At 48.5% G+C, this 15,992-nt stretch overlaps 1 protein-coding gene across 1 annotated transcript in view; it reads left to right on the forward strand.

Moving 5' to 3' along the window:
- The first annotated feature begins 3,143 nt into the window (after positions 1-3,143).
- CEBPE (CCAAT enhancer binding protein epsilon) overlaps positions 3,144-15,992 on the forward strand; it is a 34,241-nt gene continuing 21,392 nt past the window's right edge. Inside the window, exons 1-2 of the mRNA XM_085650378.1 lie at positions 3,144-3,691; positions 5,532-6,259. Of these exons, the coding sequence (XP_085506504.1) occupies positions 5,792-6,259 (468 nt within the window). The 5' untranslated portion in view covers positions 3,144-3,691; positions 5,532-5,791. The remainder of the gene's footprint in view (positions 3,692-5,531; positions 6,260-15,992) is intronic.

Genomic DNA, 15,992 nt, shown 5'->3' on the forward strand with positions numbered 1-15,992 from the left:
AATGGGAAGTTATATTTATAAGATGTTATAAATTAACTCCCATGCTTTCCTATGTGTCAGATAGCTTTTCAATAGTGAAAAACGAAATTGGCAGTATTTCACTATCAGGACATGCCAAACACATCAGGGCATGTCCTACCTTTCACATACACTTCACCCTGCCCACAGGAGTACCTTGGGCCTACCTTAGGGGTGACTTACATGTACGAAAAGGGAAGGGTAGGGCCTGGCAAGTGGGTGCACTTACCAAGTCGACATGGCAGTTACACACTGCGCGCAGACTCTGCAGTGGCAAGTCTGAGTTACCTTTTCAGGGCTACTCATGTGGGTGGCACAATCAGTGCTGCAGGCCCACTAGTAGAATTTGATTTACAGGCCCTGGCACACTTAGTGCACTTAACTAGGGACTGACCAGTAAGTCCAATATGCCAATCATGGAAACACCAATCCATAACACTATTTACCCATAGATCATATGCACTTTAGCACTGATCAGCAGCGATAAAGTGCCCAGAGTCCTTAAACCAACAACAGCAGGGCAGGAAAAATTAGGAGGAAGAAGCAAAAAGGTTGGGGATATCCCTGCAAAAAGGGCCATCTCCAACAATTTGTATTTACTAAACTACTCAAAGTGGCTTTGCATGGCTTAGTAAATATCTAAAACTGATTTTGTCAGGACTGTGCCAGCAAAGTGATGGAACCCCGATGCAAAAGCCTGAGCAAATCTGCCCCCAAGACTGAGAGATGGAGCTTGACAGCCAGCAAGCCAGAGTTCCACCTTACTAAACCAATGAAGGGCTCCTGTTTATCAGGCCTGCCTCTTTCAGAGTCAACCGCAACCCCGTGAAAAGGTGAAAAAAGGGGGTGTCCTAATGAAGGCAGCTAGAAACATTCTTAAACAGTTGTCTTTCCATGAACTCAGTGCAGACATGCACCTATTTGTCTAGCTGCAGAGGTATATAGGGGCTCTTGCATTAAATGTGCTGTGCAAGCTAGCACGCAGTGCTTCATTTGTAACATAGTCAGTGCCAGTGCCCATAATTTCTTTCAGAAGCTTGCAGCTGGCCTGCCGAATGGTGAAGATCCCAAATATCAAGCCTGCGTAGTCTTGATTCCACCTTAAGCTTGTTTCATCCACTGTCGCACACTCCCTGTCCTGTTATCTCACTTGCAGGTTCTTTTTATCCCTGATTTCTCCCTTTATCGCTGTTATTCTGTCATTTTCTTCCTCTTTCTTTCCCCCTTTTCTGCCTTTCTCACTCTTGTTCACCGTCAAGGTCTAATGATGGAAAAAAAAGAGTGCTGTTGGGCCTCACCTGCAACAACGGCACAAATTAAGCATTGCAAAGCATGGACATGTGTCAGCAGGCCTGGGACATCGGTGGTGCATAGCTCACTGGGAGCAATGCACCCTGCACACGGTCTTTAGTCTGATGTCCTAATCACTTTTCAGGAAACGTCCTTACTCTGAGTCCAGGTCACAGTCCTGGGTAAATTCTGTTTGTAACTAGAAAAACCTTGTGAAGTAAAGGCTGTGATGATGAACAAAGACGAGGAAGTAATACACAAAGTTACACACCCAATATGGCAGCCCATTATGAGCCAACATAAACGTGGCATCCACTCACATAGCAAGACTGGTCCCCGCCACCTATCCAAATGAGAGGCAAGCAGATTGCAGATAGGGGAGCTAATGTTCCCCTTTCATCCAGGCTAGCAGTGGCATTTTCAGTTTGGGTATGGTTCAAGGTGCTGTTTTATGCCATCACAATGGCCTCAGACTGTTCCCAGACTTGGAAATGTTCAGGATGTTTTTAGGTCTTTCCTCAATTGCGCTGAAGTTTTTCCTGTGCTTTGGGTCCTTATATTGTTTGTATGGAAAGCATTAATATTTGCCTAGCAACAGACTGTAAACACACACAGAGGTTTCCATCCTATGAGCAGTTCGGATGTATACACCAGCAAGGAGACAATTCTGATGTTCTTTTTCCCTGCAGTTTACACTAGCCTGGCCTACGTATGTGATAAGCTCAAAGGGCCCGAATTAATAAATTGAGCACGCCTCATTGGTTATGTGTGTCTAGTCTTAAATTATGCCTATTACTGTTGTTTACTAAACTTGTACGCAGGTGCTACTTACGAGTGTCGTAATTTAAGGAAGAGTCGTACTTTACAGGATTAACTGAAAAAGAACATTTATTACGCCATTTTCCTAGATCAATATTTGTTTATTTTTATGCACTGAAAAAGCAAAAACACTTCTAGGATGAAGAAATTATGCATTTTATTTTAACTTACTTTAGAAATTCTTTCTTCTCTCATTGAAAACTATTTTCTGTAGCAAGATTTTTGTTCCTCCACATTCGTGAAAACTGGGGTGTGCAGTGCTCCTTCCCAAAACTGCTAGAGCAGTTACATCTGGATCTTCCAGTAGTAACTTTGGTATGCACTGCAGGTAAGTGTTAAAAATATCCTTCTACATGTTTGTAAATAACCCTAAAGTTACAGGTGAGTGGGTGTGCACCACGTTCTTAAAACACATCCTATGCCATGTTATTTTACTAACTTGTGCCATGTTTTAAACTTTTTATAAACACAATAGTCGTAGTTACTCCTGTTAAAAGGCCCAAGTCAGTCAAAAATTGGGCCCTCCGTTTGTATATCATTGTGCGTGGAAGATGGGCCCCATATATATGTGAGAGGCTGGTATCCTAGGGGCTCCTCTTCACATTCTGCTGGAGGCCCCGACATTTTGTGCTGCGCCATTGGAGGAGGAAGGAGACTGCGCTACATTATAAGCGACAATGACAGTGTGAGCCAGCACTCTACTCTCTTCCCTCTCGGCCTAGCACCCAGGCCGCCTCTGGCAGGTACTCGGGAGATGCTGTGACACCTCTTTCCTCTGGTGTTGCACCAGCACCGGTCGACACATTGTGAAATATCTGCGGGGAGGAGAGATGATGAGGGCCGACGCTCTCGGAGGCAGCCCTCAGGTCTGCTGAAATCGGGCCTGTGGCAAGGCGATTGGCAGGCCCAGACCCTCCTGTACACGGGGCGGGGTCAGTGATATGGCCACAATTTCATAACTTCAAAACTGAGAAGGAACTTTTTTTCAAAAAAGAATCGTTGGGTGGTGGACCTGAGCATTCGGAGGAGTGAATTTGATGGTGAGGTGTGAATGGATGCTCCTCGCACCCTCAAGGTGCCACTCCTCTGGACTTCAATAGGCAGAGTGCATCAGATTCTACCATCGCTCACCCAAAGGGTGTGTTTCTTGACTCTTACCTCAACCGAGAAAGAATGAGCCATACACTGAGAAACGCGATATTTGTGAGACACTCACCCCACGCCTGGACAGACGTCATTCAACACCATTGAGTCTGCAAGTGTAGACAGCCTGTAGCACCTGTGAACTTGCAGCAACCGTTAGGCTGGACCTGCACCCGTGAGCTATAACGTAAGCCACATCAAGGAAACAAAAATGCAGCCCTCGTGAACCTGCAGTACCACCGCTGTGCTACAATCACAAGCCAGTCGGTGTAAAGTAAGTGAAATACGTGTGTATCAGTCAGTCGTCCGACCCCGCTCACACCGAGCGAAGCCTAGAGGGAGCTCTAGGGGTGGCCAACGCGCTCCCTTCTCCAGGGCGGAAGGATACACCAGCGGCACATGGACCCTCGTGCGCCATGAGGTAAGTATGAGTGGGTGCGCTGGGTGCTGGTAGTGAGGTGGAGTGAACGAGCCTCTCCGAGGCACCTACCGAACCTCTCGGTGCTTTGGGTTCACCACCAGCAAGGACCCTCTGTGCCCGACCCGCACCAAGGACGGTATGGGCTGCATTTACATCTGTGCTTCACTCCCACGTCACCTCAGGGCGTCATTTCCACCGCAAACGTCCATCTATCTAGGCTGCACCCCCTATACTTACACTGGTGCTTTATATACACCACAAACACATCGGTATCACCTACAATACAAGACTGCACCGCCCCTCCTCTCAACCACCACCCATCCGTCAACAAGTAACTCTGTCCTTCACACATTCACCCCCGTACTTCACCCATATCGCCAAAAACCCATCTATGGACAAAAACATACGGCCTTCGATTCTGTTAACAAAAACACCTGTGCATCATCTCTCTCACTAACTGCCCCTGCGCTTCACTTCGTTACCAATTACCCCCGGTTTCATAAGTATCACCAAATACCCCTGGTTTCATCCCTATCACTGCATACCCCTGTGCTTCACCTCTATTGATAAAAACCACCTACCTCTACGGTTTACATTCACCTCCAGACACATCTGTGCCTCACCTGCATATGTGAGATCTCACATTCTTACCCAAGTCTCTCTACATGTGGGAGCTCACGTTCTCACCCTAGTCCCTCCACGTGTGACAGCCCACATTCTCACCCCAGTCTCTCCACATGAAAGCTCACATTCTCGCCCCTGCCTCTCGACATGTAAGAGCTCACATTCTGACCCCAGTCCCTCCAAATCTGACAGCTCACACCCTCACCCCAGTCCCTCCACATGTAACAGCTCACACCCTCGCCCCAGTCTCTCCACATGTGAGAGCTCACATCCTCACCCAAGTCTCTCTACATGTGAGAGCTCACATCCTCACCCAGTCTCCACATGTGAGAGCTCACATTGTCACCCCAGCTTCCACATGTGAGAGCGCACACTCTCACCCCATGCTCCACATGTGAGACCTCACATTCTCACCCTAGTCCCTCCACGTGTGACAGCCCACATTCTCACCCAGTCTCTCCACATGAAAGCTCACATTCTCACCCCTGCCTCTCGACATGTGAGAGCTCACATTCTGACCCCAGTCCCTCCAAATTTGACAGCTCACACCCTCACCCCAGTCCCTCCACATGTAACAGCTCACACCCACGCCCCAGTCTCTCCACATGTGAGAGCTCACATCCTCACCCAAGTCTCTCTACATGTGAGAGCTCACATTCTCACCCAGTCTCCACATGTGAGAGCTCACATTCTCACCCCAGCTTCCACATGTGAGAGCGCACACTCTCACCCCAGCCTCTAAATGTGAGAGCTCACACCCTCACCCCAGCCTCCAAATGTGAGAGCTCACATTCTCACCCCAGCCTCTCCACATGTGAGAGCTCACATTCTCACCCCAGCCTCCACATGTGAGAGCTCACATTCTCACCGTAGTCTCTCCACCAGTCTCCCAACATGTGAGAGCTCATATTCTCACCCCAGCCTCCACATGTGAGAGCTCACACTCTCACCCCAGCCTCCAAATGTGAGAGCTCACACCCTCACCCCAGCCTCTCCACATGTGAGAGCTCTCATTCTCACCCCAGCCTCCACATGTGACAGCTCACAGCTCACATTCTCACCCCAGGTTGCGGTTTGTTTTGCTCTCTCCGGCCAAATAAGAGATTCGAGGTGAACCCGTGATTGTCACTGCCGCTTTTCTTTTGTCTGACACCTGTACAATTCTCAGGCACAGAGATGCTTCTTCCTGTCTCATACACTTTTTTCTGGTTTACAGATTTGAATGTGTTTTCCTGACCAAGAAAGGCCACCTCGGAAGCCAACTACGGAGAACCTGAATATAAATCACAGAGAGAGAGGGACGAGTCGAGAGGCCTTTGAGCGGTCAAATGTGAACTTGGCACACCGAGGACACCACGGAAATCCGCACACCTCGAACCGTGAAACAAGCTCAGACAGAGCAAGATACCTCGCAATAGAAATAAAAAAACCCACTCCGAATAGAAACCAAGAGAGGCAGTCCCACTGTGTCCAGACATGTCGCAGGACAGCTATTACGCCTGCGACAAGAGGACGCCGGGTGTGGGGTACCCGGCTCGGTCCATGGCGGGAGAGGGCCTGGGAGAGACCGAGGCCTCCATCGACATGTCAGCCTACATTGAAACGGGCGAGGAGCTCCTATCCAACCTGTTCGCTGCCAGGCCAGACCGACTGCGGGGCACCTGCCACTACCTGCCGCCCGACGGGCACGGCGCTCCCACCTCGGCTGCCTACGGCTACGGGCACCCATTCGCCTCTTCAGCCGAGCGGAAGGTCTTACCGGACCCCTACGAGGCCTACGACCCCCGGACGGTGATCGTCAAGGAGGAGCCGCGTCTCCACAGCGGCGGGCGCAGCAGCGGCTTCAACCCACTGCCCTACCAGGTGGCCCACTGCGGGCAAACGGCGGTGCATCTGCAGGCCAGCCTGGGCGTCGGACACCAGCCCCTACGAGGCGCCATCAAGGTAAGCAGCGTCTCGCTCAAATCCTGTTTATTTACGACCAGTTGGGCGTGCCCAAATCTGTCTCTCTCACACACTCGCATCACTACGGATCACATTTTTAGAGCGAACTTTATATCCCGACTCTTAGACGCACCTACTTCCCTGCCTACTCACGCTCACTCTTTTGGCAGAACTCACACACATTCACTCACTAAGCTCCTCACTCTTTGTAAAGTATGTTTCTCCCCAGCCTGTGAGTAATCACTGCCCTCTCTTCTATCAGTGTCCTTTCCTCACTCTGTCTAGTGACCAATGCTCGCACTTCATCGGTGACACTATCCGGTGACTCTTCCAGTCACTGCTGCACCTCAATCTGCATATGGCCTTTGTTTTTCACCGACACAGCCTCTCACTCTTCCAGTGACCCATGCTCCTTCATACCTGCTCCTGTGTCCACGACATGTTTTGCCAGTCAGCCCTGGCCTTTACCCTTTTACCCTACCCATCACTCTCAGTGGATTCTGACCCTACTCTTGTCATTGATTCTGCTCCTTCAGTGTGACAATGGCCGCTTACTCGTTCTGTCACTTACCTTCGCTCCCTCATCATACTAGCATAAATACAATGTTTAGGTCTGACCTGACAACACAGCTGTCTAAATAACATACTCTTACCAGTGCTTTAAAATAGATATAGAAAGGGTTTTGTCTCCATCGTTTCACCACTTTATTGGCTTTTTGGTGTATCATTGCAAGCCTTGAGGGACCATTTTACATGCTAATAGTATAATACATTCAATTATTTATTTTGTAGAAACATTGTATTAAAAAAACAATCTTTTTTAACTGCCAATGTTTTAATCAGGACCCAAAACGCAAGCCAGATCTATAGAAGCCAGATTTATTGGCTTTGCCAATTCTTGCTTCTAAGATGTGAGGAGGTTACATTTTCATTTCAAGGTGGATTACAACGTGTTTGCCGTTGTAGTGCACTGAACAAAGTTAACATTTTAAGTAGTGTATTTTTCTTTAAACATATACGTAAAATGAGAGTCGGACCTTTCAGTCGAACAATGTTAGCATATACATGCTAGTGACCCCTTCCAGGGACCTCGCTCGCCTCACCTTCCACGAATAGCCCCTTTCTCTCGTCCTTTCCCGTACCCTCCACCTGTTGGCAGCATCATTCTCTCTCTCTCTCTCTCCCTCCCTCTCTCCCTCTCTCTCTCTCTCCCAACACCCTCTGTCTGCATCCTTTTCCACTGTTTCCTCGCCTTTACCTCCCCCCATCTGCCCACCATTCACTAACACAGTCACAATCTTTCCAATTTAACTTCTCTCTCTGCACTTTCCCACCCTTACTCGCTGTGTCTTCCTCTACTGTGGTTCCTCGCTAATAATGTGTTCACTTGTGTTAGATTTCCCTACACTATACACTGTATTCTTCTTTACTTTTTATAAGTATTTTTTATCACTAGGCCTGTGTGAGGCGTTTTTTGCATTTTTTTTAAAATAAAACAAATTCATTGCTTTTACCATATTCAACAAAAACAGAATGGATCATGCACACCACACAAATTCCATCAATTGCATCCAGTATGTGACAGTTACTTTATAACTTTACTCACCCAAAGTACTGTGAGGCCTTTTTGTGGTATAAAGGTAACGCACAATAAACCCAATGTCCAGCCCTTGCTATCACGTCCAGAACGAATGCATCTGTATCTACTCTTAAGTAAAACAGAGAAGGTAAAATAATGATGTTTGCATCGAAACAGAGCATCGCAGTGCATACCCTATCAGAGAGTTTATGCAGCAAGACGGGATTATAGAAAAACCATGGGGCAGATCTACAAGGAAGTGCCGCAGCATGGCACCCCAAGCCCTTTGGCTGCGCCACGCTGCGGGACTTCCGAAGCACAGGGATGCAACATATTTACAATAATATGCTGCATCTCTGTGCTTCCCTCTGCGCTGGCGCACAAACTGCAGCCATCCGCCAGCGCAGGCACCCTTGCACCATGGTGCAAGGATGCCTGCGTTGTGGGGAGATTGTTTTTGTGCAGGAAGGGGCACGTTCCTGCACAAAAACAATCACTACGGGCATTTTCTTCTTTCAATGTGTGCTGTAGAATGCAGCACGGATTGAAAGAGAAAAAGAACCAGGAGAAATGAAAACATTTCTCCTCGTTACGCCTCACTACGCCACCTCTAGGGTGGTGTAGCATTCAGACGCATCTCCAGATTTCCGATTTCTCGTAAATCTGGAGATGTGTCTTGTTCCATGAGTGTTGCGTGGGAACACCCACAACAACACCCATGGAACGCCCCTTCAACGCAAAGTGCTGCGTGTGAAGTGGCTGTATTTACGAGGAGAGGAAAAGTCACGCAGGGTGGCTTTTCCTCTCCTTGCAAATATGGAGGAGCCCCCTGCGCCACCAGTACGTCACGTTTCAGCAGCACACATAGAAAGAGGAAATCACCTCTTGTGATTGTTTTTGTGCAGAAAGGTGTCCCTTCCTGCACAAAAACAATCAGCCCGTGACACAGGCACACTTGAAGCATGGTGCCAGGGTACCTGCATAGGTGCATGACAGCTAATTATGCGCCAGGGCATGGGAGAGTAAAAGGATCTGTCATATCGTTGTAGATATGACTCATCCATTTGCTTCTAAATCATAGCAGTGCGGTACAGCCAAATGGCTTGAGGCACCGCGCTGCGTTAATCCCTTGTAATTATGGCTCTATGTATATACACATGAGGCTAAGTGGGGACCGTGAAAGCCACCCCCCCTGGCAGCCCTGGAATGCTTCTTACAGCTTCTTGACCTTTGTTGTCCTTCAAGGGACCTTGGTCAGTTTCAGCCAGGTGGAAAGAGAAAGCCAAATGGCGTTTGGTCAGCTCAATTCTTCATGGCATCATCGACAGAGATTCAATCAATTGGGCCTTGTTCTGGTCTTCCTCGTCAGCGCGTTCTCTTTGGTCCTCACCCCTGCAGTTCAGCGATCTCTTCTGGCCACAAAGGCAGATTCGACAGTTCCTACTGTTGGTCGCAACCTTCAGAGGAGGCCAGCATCATGTAGGGTTTTGTCCCTGGTACAAAATCTTTCTAAAGTACTGTGTAGTCTCTTTCTTGACGTTCACTCAAATACAAAACTTTGGCCTAAGGGAGGCTATATTTATACAAATTTGTGGGGACCGACGAGGAGTCATGGTCTAAAATCGCGCCTTCTTTAATATTTGAAAGTTTTACCCAATCACAGTTAAGGGATTTTTGCTGGCTAGCTTTCCTGGGCTTCTACAATAAAAGGGGGCCATGGAGGTACAGAGAATGGTCGCTGGATGTACATTTGGGCCAGACTCCAGTTCGCCATGGTAAATTGAGAAGTGTTTAGAATGTTATTCTTGACTTCCAAATGCCCGAGGCATAGGGCGATTTTGTACTTCATCCCGACTCTCAGACTCGCCTGCTTACCTGCCTCCTCACCACTCTTGTGGTGGAACTCTCACACACATTCACTTACTCAGCCCTTCACTCTTTGTGACATGTCTCCTCAACCTGTGAGTAATCAATAACATTAACAAAAGAAGTGCAGCAGCTTTGGCAAAGTCAAGTACCAGGACGATATCTTCTTGTATTAGTAGTTCTACAAGTCATATTAGTAGTCTGTGTGTTCATTTGTATTTTAATCATTTATAAGGTGCACATATGAGCATTACATAAAAGACATGACAGAACAAAAACAGACAAATATTTGAAAAAACACAAACAATACAACATAAATTATGTCCAGATAAATACAAGAAATGCACACATGAGAGTAGGTTAAGAAATGTGCTCCCCTAAGATTTTTTTTTTTTTAACAAAGGGAAAGTGTTACTAGATAGAGTCTAAGTGGTAAGGCATTCCATAATTTGACTCATTAAACACTTAGCATTTTTCTACGATTCCACTTTGAGGCAATCCGCTTATGGTCAGGGGCAGAATGTAAAACCATATACTGTTTAAAATAAAAACAGTTTGACAGCTATAGGGGCTGATTATACTTCCAAAGATAAACCAGTTATCTTTAATTGCATTGTTTCCTTAACTTGCAACTAACCAAAAGACCTCCGGTAAACAGGCATGTGACCTGATTTGTGTAAGCTACACAATTCTTATTGCACGATTCTGCACAGCTTGCAGTTTAAAGACATTAGACAGGGACATGTTCCAGTAAATGGCAGAGCAATACACTAGTCTACCGAAAGCAGTATCTGAATGAGTGTAATCAGATGATGGGTGCTTAGTACAGAGGTTCATTTTGTCAAATTATATCAGTTTTAGAACAGGCGAAAATGTGATACTTAACTGACAAAAATCCATCACACGCAATCCCCAGTGTCTTCACTCACAAGCGTGGTTGTGGCATCACCAAACTCAAGAGGCCACGATTCAATGGGCCTCATTTACTACAAAATGACACAGCATGATGCTGCAAGCCATTTTTCGGTGCAGAGCTATGCCATTTTAAAACCACAGGGATGCGTCATATTAACAACAATACAACGCATCTGTGTGCTTTCCCCGGTGCTGGCGCACAATTGGCTGCCATGCGCCAGCACAGGCACCCTTGCACGATGGTGCAAGGGTGCCTGCGTTGCAGGAAGGGTTGTTTTTTTTTTGCAGGCAGGGACACCTTTTTTTGAAAAATCGTTTTTATTTGCATTTCATTGTATACAACAGTACATATGTATCAATTATCACAGGAAGTAAACATCTTATTAATTACAGATCATGGTAACATTTATAGCCATATCCCAGTTCATATCCCATCTGTTAGTGCAGTAGACAGTATCATCGATATGGGGAGGTACATGGGCGTAAAAACATGTGTCCATGAGAGATGGTCTGTGATCTGCAATGATGCTCGGGTGTAAGCTTTCAACATCAGCCCTGTGAGTGATCCGCTGCTGTGCGTGCAAATAACGATCAGAACTCATCAAACCTGGGAATGGAACAGGGGTACACTGTGTGTGAACTAGTATCTCGTCATGAGGGCCAATGGGTAAAAACATCCAGGTTAAACTGCTTGACGCATGGTGCTGCGGAGGGGGGAGGCAGGGACCCCGAGGAACGGGAACGTCATGTGGATCATATGTCCCAGGCTACTGTCACTGGCCCATTAAGTGTCTATACTACAGAGAGATTGCAGTGGATGACTCGGCATGTGTGCGCACTGCGGGAGAGCAAGTGCTCTGGGGCGGTGGTTCGTCCGCCGCCTCCTGTTTAAAGGAGTGTAACATGATGGCCCATGCCATAGGTATGGGGTGTTTACGGGTACCCTTAAGCTCCTCCGATCGTAACCCCTCTTCCTCTGCGGCACCCCATTTGTTGACCGCCCCGCCAAGCCACCAACAGGGTTCCCTTCGGGTCCCTCCAGTACATTGCAATACAGCGTTTAGCCAACAGCAGCGCCAGAGACGCAAACCGCATCTCCACTTTCATCAACTTACGGCGCTTGTGTATGCCCAGTGTGCAGGCCTCCCATGTGTGAATGTCAGTAAGTCCTGTAACTGTGAGAAGGGTGGCATGAACTCCAGACCAATAAGTGTGGAGCGCCGGACAGTCCCAGAACATGTGGTGAAAGGATGCAGCGGGCATGGGACACCTGGGGCACGTAAATGGCGTGTCTGGGTAATACTGTTGGAGCTTCTCGGGTGTCAAATAGGCGCAATGTAGTATGTGAAGTTTGATGCTTTTAAAACAATATTTACGGGACACTTTTGGGGGGAATTCTAACGCCCGGTCCCATTCCCTATCATGAAGGGGTCTCTGGAATTCAGCTTACCATTTTTCCCTAAGGGGTGTGAGGGTAATTGGGTTCAGAGCCCGCACCGCTTTGTAGATCCGAGGGACCAGGTGACGTCCCAGGCCCATCTGCAGTAATGTATGTATCACTGGGTGTGTGGGGGGCTCATTCTCTATTGTGTGCCACAGGGTACAACAGTCTGATAGCAATTGACGATGCAATAGAAATTGTCCCCTGGGGATCGCCACAAAAACAATAATTGATAGCATTTTCCACTTTCTTTACATTCTGTAGAGTGCATCACACTGGGGACTTCATTTACAAGCTCATTGTTCCACCAGTGTGTCACTGTTTTAGACACACCGGCGGCGCAGTGTGCCTGGCCATATTTACAAGGCTGCGTAAAGACTTTTCATGATCTTGTAAATATGGGCTCCTTTCATGCATTACTCTGTGTGAAAGGGGCATTCCATGGGTGTTGCTGTGGGTGTTCCCACGCAATATCCCTGGAACCTGACACATTCCCAGATTTACAAAGTTTTGTAAACCTGGGAATGCGTCAGAATCCTACGCCTCCCCAGGGGAGGCATGGGAGTGGCGCAAAGTGCAGAAATACTTTTATTTCTCCTCGTTTTTCCCTCATTTTATGTGTGCTGCATTCTGCAGCACATATAGAAAGAGGAAAATGCCATCAATGATTGTTTTTGTGAAGGAAGGGACACCTTCATGCACAAAAACAATCTTGATGGCATTTTCATGTCTACGATTCCTCTGATAAACCTGATCACAGCCCATAGCATTGGTCTCTTGAAGATGTGTGTGGATGACATACAGATACTTGTTGATCTACATGCAGAATGCGCTTCTATTTGTGATGCAATAATCTCCTTTAAAAGGATCGCGAAATGGATGAACCTGACTGAATCAAAGCTTTTTTCAGGTATCCCTTCCTGCAAAAAAGAGGATGTGGTTAAAGGCTAGGGTGGTCGACCTCGAATCTGGGGAACCAGGTTCGAGTGTCGGCAACGGCACTCAACATCCTGTGAATCTGGGAAAATCACTTAATCTGCCTGTGCCTCAAAAAAATTAATGTGTCAGTCTGTAACACAAGTGGTGCTCATGTAGAGTGCTCTGATATTTGATAACTTTGGGTCGAGTTCCCGCTATATAAAACTCTGGAAAAAGATATCCTCCCTTCAGCGCAGGCACCCTTGCACCATGGTGCAAGGGTGTCCATGCTAGTGCATGGCAGCCAATTGTGTACAGCGCAGGGGAAAGCACATGGATGTGTCATATTGGTGTTAATACAATGCATCCCTCTGCTTCTAAAATGATGCCACTCAGCGCAGAAAAATTGCTTGCGGCATCACGCTGCATCATTTTATAGTGAATGATTCCCATAGAAAATGGAATAAATGAGGAGAAATAAAAGTATTTTTCCTTGTTGCGCCACTCCTATGCCTCCCCTGGGGAGACGTAGGATTCTGACACATTCTCACCTTTACAAAACGTAAATCTGGAAATCTGTCAGGTTTCATGGGTATTGCGTGGTAACACCCACAGCAACACCCATGGAATGCCCCTTTCATGCAAAATAATGTGAGAAAAGGGCCCATATTTACAAGGCCATGAAAAGTCATGCATGGTAACTTTATGTGGCATTGTAAATATGGCGGCGTAATCGGCTTGTAAATGAGGCCACCAGTTTATTAAGTGTTTGCTAGCATGCAAACAGCGTTGATTCAGGTTCCTCCATTTCATGATCCTTTTAAAGGAGGTAATTGAATCACAAACAGAAGGGCATTCTTCATGTAGATCAACACGTATCTGCATGTCATCCTTTTTTTTTTTTTTGAAAAACCTTTATTGTGCACATTTACGTCATCTTACAACGCACAGTCACCGTCCAGGTGGCAAAGCAGTTAAGCAAAGTGTACGTTTCCAGATATTAGAACACAGCCATTAAGCCGACAACCCGGGGGTCCGGCGGCATCGTACAGGGTAACATGCGCACAGAAGGGAGGTGCGTGCGTTGTGAAGGGAGTAGGTGCGTAATGCTGCGTATGTGCTTTTGAATTTTAGTGGTGTCCCAGGTGCATGTTATCAATGGTAGAGGATGGCGCTGTGATCTAGCCCACTCCACGGCTACGCCGGCTGCCACCCAGGCCCCGAGCCAGAGACCCATCGGATGTCTCTGTTGCCCCAGAATGTAAAGGCCTCCGGGTGGCCGAGCGCCAGCAGCGCGCTCAGAGTGTGGGCCGAAGCGCGGCAAGGATAACGCAGTATAGCTCACAGCTACCCATATGGCAGCGCATAGATCTGGCGAGCCTGGTATGCAGCATCGTAGTCCTTATCTATCCCGTGTATGCATGGCAATAGTATGCGCTAAGGTTAAGGTTGTGAACTCAAGGAGGGTGGAGGGGGAGGGGGGGAAAGAAGGGGGGGGGGAGATCATTCTGCGGCAGAGCAGGAGGGTCATCATCTGCCAGACTGGGCACAACAGGGCCGCGTAGTGTGCGCGGGGAGTCGCAAATTAGGGGAGGGGAACAAAAGGAAAAGAGGGCTTTCAAGTAGGCTGGAATTCCCCAGTGTCCGTGTCCGCACCCGCCCGCCAGCACCCCCAGGGCGTCGGGGCAATCAGGGGCATGTAGGGGGAGGGGATAAGAGTCGCCCTCCCAGCAGCCCCAGGGCCGTCGCCGCCCCGCCAGCAGAGGTGCGACAGGCCCCAGGGGTTCAGGTTATCCCCCTATCTTGGCAAGCCCTCTGGAATGTCCCAAGGAGATTATCCCAAAGGTGTGCAATGGGGAACTTTCGGAGCCCTGCCGTTTCCTCGCGAAGGAGCACCGCGCTCTCCGCTTGCGCCCAATTAACAAAAGAGGCTCTCCAGTGGCGTACGTGTGGGGGAACGGTGGCCTTCCAGTGCTTGGTAAGCATGCTTTTGGCCGTTATAAGACCCATGTCCCAAAAGCGTGCCTGCACCTTATTTTCTTTTGTGCGCCGATAGAGTCCTAGAATACATGATTCCCATGTATGCGGGAGCCGCCCATCTGCGCCGCGCGCGAGCAGTGTCAGCACCGTTTCCCAGTACGCCTGTATCTCTGGGCAGTGCCATAGCATATGTAGGAGGTCCGCTCCCGGCAATAAGCATCGCGGGCAGGTTGCATCTGTCCTCGCAAAGTATCTGTTAATTTTATCAGGGGTGAGGTATGCGCGTTGTAGGATGTAGTACTGTATAATTTTAAAGCGGGGATTGCGCGGGATGTTCGTCGGGCCGGACAGTATCATTGCCCATTCTTTGTCCGTCCAGTCTCTTCCCCTGTCCGTCGTCCAGCGCTCCCTCAGTGTTATTGTGGATGGCTGCGAGTGCGCCTGTAGCGCCTGCGCCAGCCAGTGTACGATGTGCGCGCCATGGCCCATAACGTGCAGGTATTGCATGAAGGTATGCATCGGAGGCTCCTCTGTCATGTCACCCCAGGAAGCCGCGAGTGTGTGCAAGAGGGAGGCGTGTAGGAGGAACTGTCCCGCCGGGAGAGTCGTGCCTTCAGCCAAGTTGGCGAACGTGAGCAGTTCGCCATCAGCATATAGATCGCTCAGTGAGTCCACCCCCGCCTGGTCCCAGCCAGCTAAGTGAGCCTCCGTGAGCGGCCCTGTCGGGCCAGGCATACCCAAGAGCGGCATGCTCGGGGCATAAGGTTTAGTAGCACGCGTGAGACGAAGGCTCCTCAGAAAGCATCTGCACGCCACTGCCAAGTAGATCTGGGAGGGGCAGGGTGCGCGGGTTATCGGGTGGAATAGCGCATTAATTTGCGTTTGTGTCCATGCAGCCATATGTGTGGCAGTATCTTCGAGTTGTTTGCCGCTCAGCCATCCCGCCACCCATTGCATCTGTGCCGCGAGATAGTACAATTCCAGGTTAGGAACCGCCAGGCCCCCCGAGTCTGTGGGCATATATAATTTAGTCA

This window comes from Triturus cristatus, chromosome 1_1, assembly GCF_964204655.1.
Source record: "Triturus cristatus chromosome 1_1, aTriCri1.1, whole genome shotgun sequence".
NCBI classification, from domain to species: domain Eukaryota; kingdom Metazoa; phylum Chordata; class Amphibia; order Caudata; family Salamandridae; genus Triturus; species Triturus cristatus.